This window comes from Camellia sinensis, chromosome 8 (assembly GCF_055761805.1).
Source record: "Camellia sinensis isolate YWXY chromosome 8, ASM5576180v1, whole genome shotgun sequence".
In the NCBI taxonomy this organism is placed as follows: Eukaryota; Viridiplantae; Streptophyta; class Magnoliopsida; order Ericales; family Theaceae; genus Camellia; species Camellia sinensis.
In genome coordinates, this window is record NC_138968.1 from 170,989,222 (window position 1) to 171,006,488 (window position 17,267).

General features: G+C 33.0%; 1 protein-coding gene across 4 annotated transcripts; it reads right to left on the reverse strand.

The window, feature by feature from the left end:
- Window positions 1-1,445: 1,445 nt before the first annotated feature.
- LOC114289354 (suppressor of mec-8 and unc-52 protein homolog 2) lies at window positions 1,446-7,566 on the reverse strand. Of its 4 annotated transcripts, XM_082884102.1 has the most exons (8): window positions 7,122-7,566; window positions 5,365-5,454; window positions 5,097-5,123; window positions 4,949-4,976; window positions 3,851-3,924; window positions 3,324-3,468; window positions 2,603-2,726; window positions 1,446-1,843 (listed from the first exon to the last, which is right to left on the reverse strand). In XM_082884102.1, exons 7-8 carry the CDS (start codon window positions 2,670-2,672, stop codon window positions 1,623-1,625), a joined length of 291 nt encoding a protein of 96 aa, XP_082740228.1. In that variant the 5' UTR covers window positions 2,673-2,726; window positions 3,324-3,468; window positions 3,851-3,924; window positions 4,949-4,976; window positions 5,097-5,123; window positions 5,365-5,454; window positions 7,122-7,566; the 3' UTR covers window positions 1,446-1,622. The 4 variants fall into 4 exon arrangements, with proteins under 4 accessions (XP_082740228.1, XP_082740231.1, XP_082740230.1 ...); XM_082884105.1 differs by lacking the exon at window positions 3,324-3,468; XM_082884104.1 differs by having other exon boundaries at window positions 4,949-5,123.
- Window positions 7,567-17,267: the final 9,701 nt, after the last annotated feature.

The following is a 17,267-nucleotide window of genomic DNA, read 5'->3' on the forward strand; positions in this document are numbered from 1 at the left end:
CACTTGTTGTGCATCGGGGTCAGGCAGAACTTGCCTTGACGAATGGATAGAACTCAACAGAGCGAGTGTGGCATGCCGAGTTAGTTGAACATTTCAGATATAGACTGGCAAGAGTCAGCTCGGCCTTGAGGGTTAAGGCTGGAGAGCTAAGTAAGACCGGGCTGTATATAACTCGGCAAGAATAGCCACGTGGCCCAATCAGAATGTGATGAAAGGAATCCACTAAAGGTGCGCATCAATACCGTTTGGTGGTTTGGCCAATGTTGTTTGGCAGTATTGACGCGCACATGTGTAAGGAATAGAGAGAGCAGCACAACCACTCATCTAAAAGAGGACGACAGAAGTAGTGCGTGCACAACCTTCGGAGGTGGGGCAACAGCCTAGATAGGGCATGCGACCTTACACTCAGAAAGGCTAAGCGAATTCTATCAACTCTCTCTCTCTCTCTCTCTCTCTCTCCACATTCCCTCTCTCTCTAAAGTGTGATAACTTGATCGTTTGAGGGGTTTTCCGGCTTCACACCTGTCGAGTAGCTCACTGTAGTTTTGCTCTCAAATTGAACGACTCTGTTCGGAGCTACATAGAGCTTGGATCCAAGGAGTACGGAAAGCAACGAATATTTCCTCCTTGTACAAAGTCCATTTGGCAGCATGCATTTATAGTTTTAAAAACTCTGATTTAAAGGCTAACATATATATATATATATATATATATATCTTAATATATATATATATATATAAGATATTAGACAAAAATCAAAAACAAAATACAAAATGGTCCATTTAGCTAGATGTCATCTCCTAAATCATTTTGAGTATAGTAAATAGACATTTCCCCTCTTGATTTCAGTCCAATTTCTGAAAGAACATCATGAATTGGATTGAAATGACACCTTGAAAACTCAAGGGTACAACTGATACAATTGGACTCATAAGATTATATTGACAGAAGAGGACAAATTATAGGGATCATTGCCCTAATTTTTTGTTTTTCTTGTTTTAGTTTTTGTGATCCATTGCTCTGTTACACTACTAGAAATGAGGCTTTTAGAGGAGTTTAAAAAATGCCGCTAATTCTTTTTGCGACGTTTAGTACCAAACGTCGAAGATGCGGCCGTCGCTGTATCTTTATGGCGCTCCAAAAGCGTCGTTATATGAGAATAGGCAGCGTTTTTAAAAACGCCGCTAAATGTGTTACATAACAGTGACGTCAATATTTAACGACGTTTTAAAAACATCATGGTAGCTTTTTTCTATTTTAAAAATATAACACTATAGTGGCGTTTAAAAAACACCGTTATAGCTTCATTTTTCTTTTTTTCTTTTTTTTTTTAAAAAAAAAATTGTGCTAATTTTGTGATGCATAAGCCCTCATAAACACCTTGGCAAGTACAGTAGCAAAAGGAAAATAGGCCTTCAACTACAAACACAAATACAAAAAAGAAAAAAAAATCAAATGTATTTGTTTCGAGAGAACATACATAAATATGGTGCCAAGTAAATTCTGACCGTGACACAGCGCAATACATCGCATAGCCATTCAAGAAGAACAAACAAAATTTCATGCCAATGTATTACACAATACATTCCTGTCTTGCAGGTAACAAGATTGAAGCATCATCTTTAGAGTGCAGGTAACAAAATTTCCCCCACAAAAATGTTTCCATCTTCAGCTCTGGAAACTTCAGGGCCTTGGTTCTCTTTTGAATCAGGATGTCCCTGCTTTAGAGGTGGGGGAGGTGGAGGTAGGTTTTCTCTGTAAGTTCTATTCTTTAAAATTTCACCGTCAGGCTTTGACACCCTCTCATCTTCAACATATTCATTGCCAATAATTGCTATCCTTCCTGTTGATTTGACAATGTGTTACATGCAGATGGAAATTATAGAGGTCAAGAAAAAAGAAAAAGTAATGCTAAAAACACTAACTAGTGTACCAACAAGCATATCAACTAAGACACAAGACATACATGTGCGATCCACCACTTGACCTAGGACTCACTTAACATTGTGTCTAGTTGGTACATTAGTTATGTTTGTTGGTACATTAGTTAGTGTTTTTAACATTATTGGAGGGGGAAAAAAAAGGATACTGCATTCATTACAAAACAGAATCAAATAACCACCACACAGAAATGCACATATACAGAAAACAAAGTAAGACAGCAAGTGTGGAAATCCAAAAAAGTAGAAACCTCTCACCCTCCCTAGGAAATCGAAACTAACCAATCTGATACCAAATGGCTGACACCATAGCATTATAATCCATGCATGCATTGCATGAATGGTCACATGAATTCTCTAGAAACTTACCCTTGATAAGAATTAATTAAATCACTATAGAATTTCCTTTCTGAGAAGAATTTTGAATTCATACCAGTTTGTTAAGAGCAATTGTATTCATGCTAATCAGGGTGGCTATGTTCCCATTTACCCATTAGACCAGAGTTAACGTTTTCGTCATGTTCTAAAGCATAGATGTGTTGAATATGCTCTGAAAAGTCTCATGGATTTGGAATTAAATAGTTACTTGGAATATCATGCAAAAATACAAACCAAAGTGACAGTGGCTAACAAGTTTTTTTTCAAAAAACAGTATAACATACCTTTCACTTCTCTTTCTTTCTTCTTTTTCTTGAGAACCTTCCCAGATGATCCAAGGCGAAGATATGACATAATTTTAGCAATTCAATCTAGCACATAACCATCAACACTGACAGTAACCATTTCCTGTAATATACGTAAAGTTGAAAATTAAATAACTGGAATAACACCTAAGAAAATTTGCAATAAAAAGGAAATAAAACATGTGGTCATGATACATAGATCAAATAACTAGCAGCTACATGTTAATCCTTAATTCCTTAATTCTTAATATGTATCAATACACAAACAAAAAGGCAAAACATGTGGTGAAAAACACTCTGAAAGCCAGAAATCTACATAAAAATTCAGTTGTCATACAATTAAATGATTTGAGCATGATTGATTTGCTTAAGCGAACCACGAATAAGAAATTGAAGGAGAATTCAACTCAGAAAGGAGTGGAAATTTCTAACAGAACCTTGGCATGTCGAATTGTTGCATTGCATAATGAAATTCTTTCAAATTAACAGAGAAATTAGAGAGAAAGACAAGCTGCTCCAAAATGCCAAAATAATCCGGACTGGCTGGGAAATATAGAAATTGCCCCTACTCAGAAGATATATGGAAATTCATTTTAAGAAGAAATGCAGCCTTTAGGGAGCCTCAGGAATAGAACAGGGAATTGCATTGAATAATCCAAAATAATCAGAGGGAAAAAGTTAATGTCAACACTATACATACTATCTCTTAGTGTAGCTTTATACCACATCTGGAGTGGAAGGAATCTCCAGAGCTTCAATCTCCACAGGACACCTTCCTCAACACTAATTCAAAAGACAACTGATGATATTAGAACTGTGATGCAGCTTTTCCTTCTTTTTCCATCCTACCAATTGTAAAAGGAGTCACGGACTGAGAAAGGAAGACTATATAGGCTTAGTAAATATAGGGATTCACCTACAGCTCTACTATTCAATGTATATCTTCTCTTTTGAGAGATATGATGCTATGAAGCATGGGTACTACAATTACGTCGTACGGTATCCGGTGCTGGTCTGCACACATAGTAGGTACCCAAAACAAATATCCAGTACTGGAATAAATATATTGCGTCTATTTTTTAAAAACTTCAAAAAACCATAGTTGTCAAATTGTGAATCGAAAAATAATATTTAAAAGGGAAAAAACCACTTAATATTAATCCTTAATTCCTATGTAAATTTTGTAATCAAAATTTCCTAAGAAAGAAGGCGTTGCAAGCTGATTACCATGAGACACAAGTTGCTCGCAGCTGAGGCAACAGCCTATTGTAATTCTGGATCCATTGCTTCATAGTTGGAACCTACATATTACAAAAAGCATTGCAACAAGAACATTACGACAATCCTATGAAATCTGGAATCAACACATTGTGTGCCATAAATGCTTCATAGTTTTTTTAAATAAAATATTACTTTGTCCCAAGTGTTCCCTTATGAGAAAAAACCAAACAGAAAAAACCAAAATAGGTTTAATCATGTTCTTCTATCGTGTTTAAAATGACTGGTTGAACATGATAATAACAATAATCTTCTATGGTCCATTTTGAACATGATAATAACAAGAAACAATTCATCAAAAATGACTATCCCCTATGGTTTAATCATGTTCAAAATGACTATTTGGCCAACTGTTTCTAGGAAGATTAAATAACTTAGAACCATTCTAATGCGCATTGTAGCAGAAGAGTCCAGATCCATTTCACCAAATCCTTCTAAAGTTCTAATAAAATGTGCTGTCTCAGGAAGTACAGAGTTTTTAAGAAACTGATAAAAGTGGAGATAAAAGAATTGCCAGAACTGCCCAACCAATTATTCTGAAAGACCTAGAAATATGACATACTCAAGACAAAACTACAAATTAACAATGATAAATTATAATGACAAAGGTAATAAACAGAGGCATACTGGACACTCAAGACAATAAAACTTGTGAGGAAAAGTAAAAGAACAAAAAAGAGACTCAAATTAGAAGAAGAAAAAAAAAATTACACCATCCATTGTCAGACCAGTAGTATTAACACCTGAATGGAGACCCATCATATATGGTGTAGGAGCATCAATATAGTTTACTCCACTGAAAAACATTAATGGAATGTAAACGTGCTTCAGCACAACAAAAGGATAAAGATTAGATGACAATCCTTTCAAAGAATCAAATAATGCATCAGTACTAGGTAAGCACATCTAGTATTAACCAAAATTTCTTAGCAGCACTTTCTAGTTGTAATTAACAATCGATGTTGACGTCATATTACAAATATGAGCTATAATTAAGAATCAATTTTCAAACTATTGTCAACAAATCCATAAGACAGTTCAACTAACCTTATGATGATGGATTGATTCACTTCATCTGCATGATCCATGATAAGAGTAGAGTCAGCAAAATAGATTCTTTAGTAGCAAAGAATAAATAGATGAATATGAGCCCTGTTTTTTTCTTCAAAATACCTGCAAGTACTATTTAACTCACCTCTCATCATTTCGTTATAGGCAATATCTGCTATAGTAAAAACATGAGGATTGTCAAAAAGCTTCTCCTTGTAAGCTGTGATAAAATCATTTCCAAAACAATGGACATCTTTGAAGGGATTGATTGCTATTAAAACAGGTCCGGCTAAACAACACAAATAATACTCATCTTGTGGTTAATTGAGAAAAATATTAAATAAATAACTATCATGCTAGTTTAAGATAATTTACAGAATGTAAGTACAAGGTTCAAATAGGAAACCACAAACCTGTTCATGTAATCCCATAAGCCATCAGATGCTAATAGTATAAATTCTACAAAAGGTCATCTCATAATCGTATGCTTGATACCTGCAACACTGTGGCACAAATGTAGAAACAAAGACCAAAACAATAAGAGCAAAACCTTGCATGTCAATTTAAATGTGAAGAAGCCCATTAAACTGAACAAAATATGTTAAGTTGAAAGTTATTACAAAACAGATCAGCACAAAAGATGCAATTCAAACTAATTATACATACAAGTACTATGAAAGACCAATGCCTTTCAGGTTTAATTTTTCCCAGGAGTGTTTGTTTCCTGAGAAATTGTTGGGGTATTGGTTGCCAACAGGGGAGAATGGTTTGTTGGGGATTGCTTGACAAAAAACTCATAGTTGCAAGGTTTGAAGAAAAGGCTTGCCAACCAAGTCTCATTCCAGATCCAGCTAAACAGTACGAATAATAAAGAACAATGAAATTGAAGACTAACTAATCGAGGCTACATACAGTACCAAAATGAGAACTTTGAGTAATTATGAAACCTTAAAATACGTGCCTTCAACCTAGCTGCAACATTACCAGTGATCTATCAATTTCGTGGCCCGAGGATGGACTAAAAAGAAAAGACCTCAATTGATAATGGGTGATGGTTCAAAACATGGGATCAAGGGATTAGAGATTTTTCTATTGCTTGGCAAAAAATAAACTATATATTTATATATAATAAACTATGGTTCAAAATATATTTTGTGGTCTGTAAATCTGAACTATATAATAAACTATGGTTCACATATGATATGTCTTCCTTCTTTTGCATGTGCCTAACGAAGAACATCAGAGATTTGTCAAGCATGTTCATTTGTAAAGGGCATAGCATGTGTCCTTGTCATTAGAATGGAACTCATAGATCCAAATTCTATCCTAATTTGCATGTGAAATGAATTTCTAGATAAATGCAAATTTATGTTTAATATATATGGAAATGAAAGCTTAATCAATAATGATAATAAATTATGAGCATAAGGAGATCTGAATTATAAGTGACAAAATCTCAAATAACAAGTAAATAATAATTAGAAATCAAAAGGGCACTGATGGATGAAAAGGGATCAACTACTTGCATAACCCTACAAATTGAACAGAGCATTTTGAAAAATACAGATTGGCCAACTCAATTGTTTCAACTTCCAAGGAAGCAATCAAGATTTTTGAAGTTCTCCTAAAACATCAACATTAAATAGGTTACCCTATCTTATATAATTAAAAAATAAATAAAAAATTTCTAAGAAGGACTTACAATTCTAATAAGGTTCTCAAGGCAGAGCACAACAGAACTTTTAGTTGCAGCAGAGCAGACTGCTAATTTTTTACCCTATAACCATCAGCCGAAAGGCAAATATGATAACAGAGGGAAGCATAGACAAGCAGGGTTCTTCATGTATGAAAAAGGACATGGAATTTAACAACTTTGGAAAGAATAACTAGTCTTATAACCTAATTAAATGTGGATAACAAATGCAAATTCAACAAAAAAACTTAAGAACTGTGACAAAGTGATAATTGCATTTATAAGGTAAAATGTTCATCTTACAGCATCCTTGGCCTCATCCATCAATCTCAATACTCCAGGTCTGGGCTCCACTTGCCCATTAACTCAAATCCGTTTTCTTCACAATCACTCATCCAGAATAATCACCCACATAGATGAACTAACAAATGAACTAACAAGTAATCATAAACGAAGAATACAAAAATTTGTACTTACAGTCCCAGATCTGATAATTTCTTTGTATCTTTCAGTTTTCCAATCCTACAGATAGATAACCCTAAAACAATCAACACAACCAACTAATTGATGATACAGATTATAAATCTTTTCAATTCCACGAAATTAGCACAAAGATTGTGCACTAGTATAGAAACTCAAAAGGTATGGAACCTTTTCTTACAATCTGCTAGGTTGCTTAAAAAAATACAATGGGAGAAAAACCATATGAACGATTTGCATCGTAAATGTCCCTTGATTTGCCCTCTAGAAACAATAACTCAACTAAAGTTTAGAAAAGAAGGTTATTTTGATAAGTAATCTCCATTTATAAAATAAATAAATAAATAAATAAAAATAAAAATAAATCATGGAAGCTTTCTTGTTTTCCAATTTCCTCAGTATTTTCTCAGCAGCCAAACGCATGCCTAATTCTCAGTATTTTCTCAGTATTTTCAATTTCCCCAGTTTTTATTTGCACATCTAAAAGGGGAACCAAATTGATAAATGATTATATATAATATTTATACATATATAATATTTATATACATACATCCAATTTCCTCACTATATATTTATATATAATATTTATACATATATAATATTAATATAAATCCATCCATACATATTTATTTATACATGCATCTTGTAGACTAAAAGTTTGTCATCCATAGTTATCCTAATCTATTTCATTTTAAATGTCCAAGAGAGGAAGACCAACCTTCAGACAACGCTGATCTTGCACAACCTGTTTGGCACGGGCCCTAACCTCATCTGGATCAATCAGTATGAGATCTAAAGAGAGATAGAGAGAGAGACGGTGGAGCTCGCTACCTCGCCAGTGCAGATGACGGTGGTGACGGAGCATCGAAATCCCTCTAAATCTCGAAATCGATCTGAATCTTCGAAAAAGCTCTGAACAGTCGATTGATATCGATTTGAATCTTCGAAATCGCTTCGAAATCACTCTGAACAGCCGATTGATCTTTCGAGAGACGAAGCTTCTTCGTAGAGTTATCTCCTCCGTCTTCTTCGTCGCTGAGAGAGAGAGAGAGAGAGAGAGATGTATGCGTATAAGATAAGAGAGAGGTGTGCGTATAAGAGAGAGAGGGCTCAAATTAAAAAATAAGAGTTTCAGAAAAGGGGTGCATGTATGTACCGCATTTGGAGGCGCTTTTAGACGCCTTTAAATAGAAAACGGTACCGTTTTGGTTAAAAAAATATGTGACGGTTATAAAACGCCGTTAAAAATTAGAAAAAGTGACGTTTAATTAAACGCTGCTAAATCCCTGATTTCCTGTAGTGTTAGTAGCGTTATTGATATGTCATTGCATTGGCCCTATTTGATATTGTTTAAAAAGGTTGATTATAACTTAATTTAATTTGAGAATTTGCGTCAGACTAGTTAGTACAGTTTTTGGTTACAACTTATTAAGCAAAAATAGTTTAAATAAGCTAAAAAATATGTATCATCTGAAAGTTAGAGGAGGAATACTTTTAATTTATACTTTATAATTGTCAGTGTTTAACTTACAATAAGTTGTGTCAAACAAGGACATTATACCTGCTTTTGTTTTGATTTTTTTTTTCTATGCTTATACCTAATTTTACATTAATGTTGCCTTAGAAAACTGATCATGTAGATTACAATCCTCTAGAGAATTTGAAGGTGTTATGCACCAATTTGGACTTGAATGATATCAGACAGGCGATTTTAGTTCCTTTCATTTTTAGAGTGGCCACCATCTCTGCAATCTTCAAATCATCAATTAGGTATGATGTTCAAAAACCTTGGATATTTCGAAGAAAATTTTAGTTATAGGATTAAATACATTACTATTCAACAAAGTACATGTTCTATATAATTTTAGTTATTGATATTTCAATTGCATTAATTTAATCAAAAACTCTTTGAATTTGTATTTAAATAGTTCCAAGTGCCGTTTTCATACAAAAATTTGGATGAAAACAACATTGAGATAATTTAAACACAAAACATAGATATTTTTGTCCAAGTTTAGATAATTTTCATGGAAACAATACTAAAACCATATTAAATTGACACAATTAAAATATCAATCAATAAAATGAAATTGAGCACGTACTTTGAAAATTGACAATTTATTTAACGATACAAATTGATTTTTCTCCATCAGGTGAGCAATGAAGTCGGCCAAAAAAATGCTTCAGAAAATTCCCAACTTCCATATCCAGAACACAAGTATTGGAAGGAAAAGCAGCTTGACAGTATCTCAAATCACTTGAGGGCGGTCCAGATTGCCGGTTTCACTGGCACAGAGCGAGAAATGAGGTTAGTTTCTCATCTCATTAGGAATGGCACCATGTTGGATCAAGCTATGGTCCAATGCAGTGATGATTGTTCAAGACAAGGAAGAATAGCCACAATGGCCATGCTATCCCTGCCTATAGGGCTTCTTACCTAGAACATTGATCGTTCCAGTACGTGGAACGGAAACGGAAACGGAAACGTGGTACGTCAGATCCTCTAAAATAGGATACGATTGGGGTAGACTTTATATATTATACTTAAGAATTTAATGTACTTTTAAAGTAATTTTTTTTAAATTATTAGACATATAATACAATGTAATATTTTCTATGAGTATTATGACCTATTTTTTGATTTTTTGTCTTGTCAAAACTTAACTCACCTTAGATTTTAGTTCATTATATTTGATTTTTTTCCTCCTAATGTAATATTTAAGGACATAAATTAAACAAAACTTTTGGGATCGTTTTGGATTACGAAATTTACCATTTTGGAATGAAAGTGTACTATGTTTCGGAACGTGCATGCCAATACATAATTCGTTAGAATATTAGTATTTTCTAGTAATATAGGTCTGTATATTCCTCAAGCCTGGGAAGGACTATGTGGCCAAGGTTGGTGATGATCATTTTCAAAATGGGGTATTGACTCTCAACTAGTAGTTTGCTAAAATATCTAGGATGTTGTAAAATTGAATTTCAGAAACTCGAAACATTATGTTTAAGTGTTGTATTTTTTTTATACATATTTTAACTCTGTTTTGTATTTTATATACACATAAATTGTTTTGGAGAATTTGAAGAGACCATCACTCATGTATCCCTTACCAACATACATACCACTCTTTGTTAATACAAATTTATCAGACTCAAATACAAGCCTAAAACCATTTTTACTTAACAAAGACCCAGAAACTAAATTCTTCCGGATGTCAGGTATATGCAGTACGTTGTTGAGGGTTAGTTCTTTCCCTGATGTCATCTTCAAGATCACTTTCCCTTGTCCAGCCACAGTAGAAGTAGAGGAATTTCCCATAAAAAGTTGTTCACCATTTGCAGCCTCATTGTAGGTAGTGAACATCTTCTTGTCCGCACATATGTGACGTGTTGCTCCAGTGTCAACCCACCACTCTTTGGGATTTCCAACCAAGTTAGCCTCAGACACCACAGCAGAAAGGTTGATGTCATTCACCCCGTCAGAGATATAATCCAATTCTGTTACATTGGCCTGATTGGTGGTCTTCTTACTTGTACTTCCATGATCCTTCTTAGGGCGGCGGCAGTCAGAAGCTCGATGTCCAGTTTTGCCACAGTTATAGCATTTTCCTTTGAACTTCTTGCTACTATCGCCTTGTTTAGGACCATCTCCAGTAAACTTTCTCTTTTTGTTATGTGGTTTATGAACTTGTTCAACCACATTAGCCTTGGACTCAATGGGATTTTTCCCATTCCTCTTTTCAGCCTTTCAGTTATCTTCCTCAATTCTTAATCTTACAATCAATTCATCTATAGTCATCTCTTTGCGTTTATGTTTTAAATAATTTTTGAAATCTTTCCAAGCCGATGATAACTTTTCCACTAAAGCAGCGACTTGGAATGACTCGCTAAGAGACATACCTTCTGAATGAATATCATGCAAAATTATTTGAAAACTTTGAACTTGAGATATTATCGTTTGGGAGTCTACCATAACAAAATCCATAAATTTACCGACGACAAATTTCTTCGTGCCGGCATCTTCTGTCTTGTATTTCTTCTCCAAAGAATCCCACAATTCTTTTGCTGTTTTCAGAGGACTGTATACATTATACAGCATATTATTAAGGCCATTTAGGATGTAGTTTCTGCACAGGAAATCTGAATGTTTCCAAGCATCTACAGCGGCAACAACTTGCCGATCACTTTCACCCTCTTTAAGTGCTGGAGCCTCTTCATGGAGAAACCGGGCCAAATTAAGAGTCGTAAGATAGAACAGCATCTTCTGCTGCCATCTTTTAAACTCGGTACCGTTAAATTTTTCCCGTTTTTCTCCATGATTGATTGGTACATGAACATGGTTCTGGATAGGGACCGATGTAGGTGTAACAATAGGAGTACCACTGCCAGATGCAGTTTCAGTTGTAGTAGCCATAATCTCTGATTACAAAAATCAGAAAAAATTAAAACACAAATTAATTAATTTTCTAGTTACTAAAACCAGAAAATAAATTATAACAACAAAATAATTTTATTTTCCTAGTTACTAAAACTAGAAAAATAAAATATCACAATAATTTTCTGTAATACCAAATAATATTCTGCAATTGTTAATGACACCAGTATATTACTACTAGTTGTCAAAGAAAAGAGACAGTATATTACTACTATCTGTCAAATAGCATAAATAACTATTTGTTTTTCCAACCAGAATATTACTTTGAAAACACAGAAAATTAAATACAATGAAAATACCAAAAAAGGAGTCTGTCTTAAGATTGTTGGACAATCTTCACTGTATTTAAAAGATTTAATTCTATTGTGTACACAACAACAATTAGAATTTAAAGAAATAAAGAAAAGGAGAGAATTTGTTTGATTACAAAAATCAAACTCGAAATAAAAAAATAAATAAATAACAGATTTTATTTTGTTACAAAAACAAAATTTAAATCTGATTTTAATAAATAAAAACAACACTGAAAATAAATTAAATAACTTGCTTGATTTAATTTGTTCGAATTATTTTCTGATCAAGTCCAGTGTTTGACACTGTGTCCTTAAGACAGATTCGTCCTCTCCACGGTGCTTTTAGAATTTGGACGTCTATCTCCCAGGATGAAATGATCTTACCACAAACAATAGCAGCACTACAAATTGTTTGCCTTACGAACACACTAAGTGTTTGCACTCTTTCTTTCAGAAATAAAATGCAGCAAGATGAAGAATAGAATAAGCAGAAATGAAATACGAAATTTCTGAATGAAAAAAACATCAAATGAGGGTGGTCCTATTTATAGATGTAAAGGTGGCTCTTGGTTTTAAATTGAACAGGTATGATACCTGTTGGTTTTGAATTCAAACAGATTTGAATCTGTTAAGAATTCAAACAGATAGCAAAAAACGGGAAGGGCCCTGTTTGGGTGTGCATTAATCCCAAACTAGTTTATTTCTGTTTGAAAACGGGAAGGGCTCTGTTTGGATGTATAGAAAATCCAAATCAGTTTAATTTGAATTCTGGATTTTATTTTACCAAAAATAAAATTAAATTCAAATGTTTTTGGCCCAAAAAGATTAGTATTAGGCCAAACAAGCCCAGGACGGACGGCGGCGATGCGCGCGTGTGGTGATTTTTGGGTCCAATGGGTCTAGCCCATTTTACCCATAACCTCTCCCTCTAAAACACTTGGGTACCCCTTGGGGTACACCCCAAGTATCTCACCCAAGCCTTATAAACCCTTTCAAAACTTCCCACCAAATCAATGTGGGACAAGCCAATTTACAACCTTAAGTAATTTCCACCAAAACTCCATTTCCGTGGAGCACACTTTGACTTCAATTTCCCATTCACTCGGTAATGGTTTTGAGCAACCAAATATACCACGTGAATTACAACGCGGCATAGAACGCGTTACCACTTTGACCCGTGTAAATCGATGCACGGAGCCCACCTAAAAAATAGATCAAACTTGAGAAAAAATTCTGGTTTTATCCAGAATTTTTCTACCATTTCCAACACCTTCATCATCACTTTAATTTATTAATTATTAATTGATAATTAACTAATAATAGATAAATAGAACTTTCACACTTCAGCCATTGCTAAGCTTGTTTATAACTAAAATTAGATGCTTAAGGCTGAATACTTAGTGCTTCTCTCTTAGAATTTGTGCGTTTCGTCGGTATTATGGTTTGATTCTAAAGAATCTCATTGTCCTCACACCTACTCTTCCATCTTCAATTTTATTGCTAAAGGTGAGTCCCTTAAACCTTGTTTATGTCAAAGTACAAATAGATGGCCTTTGCTAATTAAGGACCGACATTTGTGTTATTTTTGACCTACAAATTTTATGTTATTTGTGTGCCACAAGTTTCATGGCCCTAAGGTTTCTCGTAAATAGATTATAGGGAAAATTATAAATTGGTGTAAATTATTAAAAGTAATTACAGCAATGTAGGGGTGCAATTAATTTGTAAATTATTTGCATTACTTTTGATCATTTAGACTAACTTATAACTCCTCTAAATTATGTGATGGTCATGTTTGGATGGCCCCTTTTATGCCTTTATTGGTGGGTGTTCCGTCAAGGATTGACACATGACCTTAATAAATAGTTGTGAAGGCGATGGCAGTAAACAAGTGAAGCAATAATTATTTAAATTTGGTTAAAAATTTAAGGAGCATTTATACATAAATTTTAATTTATGAACTTATATTCTATTAGGTTTTAATTAGGATGTTTTGATCATTTAAGTCCCGTTAAATTTTTAGTAGTCGGAATTACCCTTCAAACAATAATTATTCATCATTTATGATTATCTATAAAGGAATATAATGATTTGACATTTATTTTGATTTTCAAAACTTTAAAATATTAACTTACAAATTGAAAAAATTAAAAAAAAAATTAAGTGCAAATATAAATAAATATATATATATATATATATGAAAAAATTGAATTATTTTTTGGTGCAAAATTGAAAATTTTGGGTCTATAAAACATTGATGTGCAAAATTGGAAAGAAAAAAAAACTTTTAAAAATGAAAAAACTAATAATATTCTCAGTTTAAAATTGGAAAAAAAATGTTAATGTTCTTAATTTTATTGAATAGTTGAATCAGACTAATAAGTAGAAGGCAAAAGCGTTTAATCTCATGCTCTTTTTTTTCATCAGTTAATGAAACAATTATCTGAAATATTACTATGCAAAATTGATAATGTTCTTAATTTTTAAAATTGAAAAAAGATGATAATATTCTCAGTTTTACTAAATATGACTTATTTATTCAAAAAATCTTAAATAGGATATGAGTTACCATAACATTTGTAAATATAACTTTTAGGTAATTAACTCTAAATTTAATTTGTGTTCTAGTTTAGTTTGCTTATTTTTAAGTAGATTTTAATTAATTTTTAATAGAGTTGGAGTTTGAGTAATTTTTTTTATTTTATTTCATAGTACATATAACCAAGTTTGAGATTAGATAAAAAAAATTTACTTCTCGGAGAAAAACAAAAAAACTCTAAGAACACAAAATTAGAACGTAGAAGTAATAATAGATGTGAGACTAGGGCGTATTTTGAGAAGATAGTTAAAAGTTGTTTTTTAATTTTTTTTTAAAAATTTTTTGTGAGAGAGAAAAGTGAGTTAAAAGTTGGAAAGTGACTTTTAACTTACTTTCCAAAATAGGCCTGAAGATGGGATTCGCATGAATCCCAAAAGGTTAACCAAACGGTAAAAATTTGAGAATAAGGCCTTGAGTGTGAATCACATTAACGGGCCATTGGAGGTTTATGGACCCTAAGATTAGTTAAGGTGCACGCAAATTAATTTAGACGCTCAGTTATAAAAAAAATAAAATAAAGTGAGGCAATTATAAAAATTTAAAAAAAAATCCTTAGAATTAGTTAAGGTTCGCACAAATCAGTTTGGATATCCAATTATTAAAAATAAAATGATGAGATTCACATGCAATCTCTCATGTAGGTTCAATTATGTAAAACCCAAGTTGTGTGTAGGATTATTTTATTGGATAGATTAGTAATTAAATTAACTTATATGAGTCATTTATTAATATCAAAGAATTAGTTATGAGATGGCATTATATTTCCTATTACTTAGATGGGTAATTTTGTAACTTTAAGAAATTAGGTTAATAAGCCCACCTATTGTGGCTTCAAGTCTTGGAAAACAAACAAAACAGAGGCTATGAATTGCTCCATAGGCGGCTAGGGTTTGAGAAGGTAAAAGAAAAAAAAAAAGAAAAGAAAAAGAGAAGAGAGGCTTGTGCTGCAGAAAAGGTTCGGAAGAGTTAAAGGTGAAGGCAGCAAGCAAGGGTTTGGAAAAGTTTAAAATTAAAGAAAAGAAACCCAAACCAAGGAAGAGGGAGGATTCATAAGAGTGGTGATTTTGCTTTATTCATCACTTAGGTATGATTTATTTTATTGTATTCTTATCTATGATTTTGGTGTTAATATATCAATAGATGATTTTATGGGCATATATGATTAAATAGATATATTGATGTAGTCTATGTTGGGGGTCTCGGTTTCACTCAATTTTAGAGTATATTTTGCATCCCATTTGGGTGGTTCATATTTTGAGATTGATATGTGATGGGTTAAGTTTAATGGTGGTGTATTTGTGGGATACACGATTGACTAGAAGCAATTACAAATTTTTACATGTATATAAACAACAAGAGAATAATATGGGTTGAGAATTTCAATGGGGGTTATTTATTTGTTTTGATGCTAAATCGTGGGAGTTCCTAATAGACTATTGGGTTAATTTATTCTATTGTTGTTACAAGAAGAGATGGATGGGTGCACATAATAATTGTTTATGCGGTGTAATATTTTATTAGATTTGTGAGATTGAGGTGGATCTTGATAATTTGAGATTAGCTTGGGAAATATTATTTTAGCTGTTTGAGGTAAGTAACCCTCTATCACTGTTGGTTCATTTTTATTCCTATCGAATCGTTTAAAATTATAAATATTTATTTATAGCATTCGTGTTCTCTTAAAATAAAATATGGGTCAAGTATAAAACAACATCGAATATTATTATGAAAATTATTTGAATATTTGGTGAAACTATTCTGAAAATTGTACTAAACGTTTATTCTAAAAATATCGAATGTTTTATTTAAAAGTTGTGTATTGTTTGAATTTTGAACATCACTCTAGTCTGACTATGATTTGGACCCTAGCCAATGGGGGTTATTTATTGGCACAGAAACTAGTTTCTTTTGGGGCTTTACCACCGGCCTATGTGTGGTTCTGGGCCTTGTCACGGGCTATGTGACCGTAGTCAATAAGACTTGGGTTTTGTGAATCAAATCATCGAACCATCTGAATATCGAACCATCGATTTGAACAACGAATTACTTTGAATTATCTTGTTGGCTTTTCATTTAAAATGTATTGTGCATTGTTTATTTTTAGCTATAAAACCACCTTACAAATAATTGTTCATTTATTGAACTATAGAAAAAAAATTATATTTATTGGTTATCGATTTATTTATTTATTTTTGTATACTTGATCCAGCTAGCAGTGATGGTTGGTTATTTACTGGGCTATCTAGCTTACCCTTATTTTTTTTTCAGATTCTGAAGAGTAGAGCTGCGCGGGATCTTTTTTTTACATGTGGGAGTGCCGAGAGTAGGACCATGATTTAAGTACTTGGATTATTGTTTTGTTAGTGGATTAAATTAGTGGATTTGGTGGGCATTTTCATATGAGAACTATTTATTTTTATGGATTCTGGCATTATGACAATTAAGGATTTAATTTGAGTATTTTATTTTATGGGTTATGTGATTGGATTCTTAGCCTTGCATGCTCACTTATATGAGTGTGCGGCGTTGTCACAGAGCTTGGGGCGTGACAATTTTATGGTATCAGAGCCAGGTTGTAATTTTAAAGGCTGGTATAGAATAGTGGTGAGATTGGGTAGATGTAGGATTGGGAACGCTTATAATTTGATATAATGTTATTTTTATTTACTTGTTATAGGGACTTGAGAATTGAATAAGATGAGATTTTGTTATTGATGCATATAGGTTACAATGGAACATGAGGAGACATTGGAAAATCTCGTGTGGTTAGTATAGATAGCAGGAGATTGCTTGTAAACTTGACTGTTTTAGAT

Bases quoted from the DNA above. Each gene is read 5' to 3' on its own strand.
- LOC114289354 (XM_082884105.1), bottom strand. From the start codon at position 2,672: ATGTCATATCTTCGCCTTGGATCATCTGGGAAGGTTCTCAAGAAAAAG. The intron at 1,844-2,602 runs GTATGTTATACT...TCAAATCAACAG, and splicing joins GAAAGAAAGAGAAGTGAAAG to GAAGGATAGCAATTATTGGC.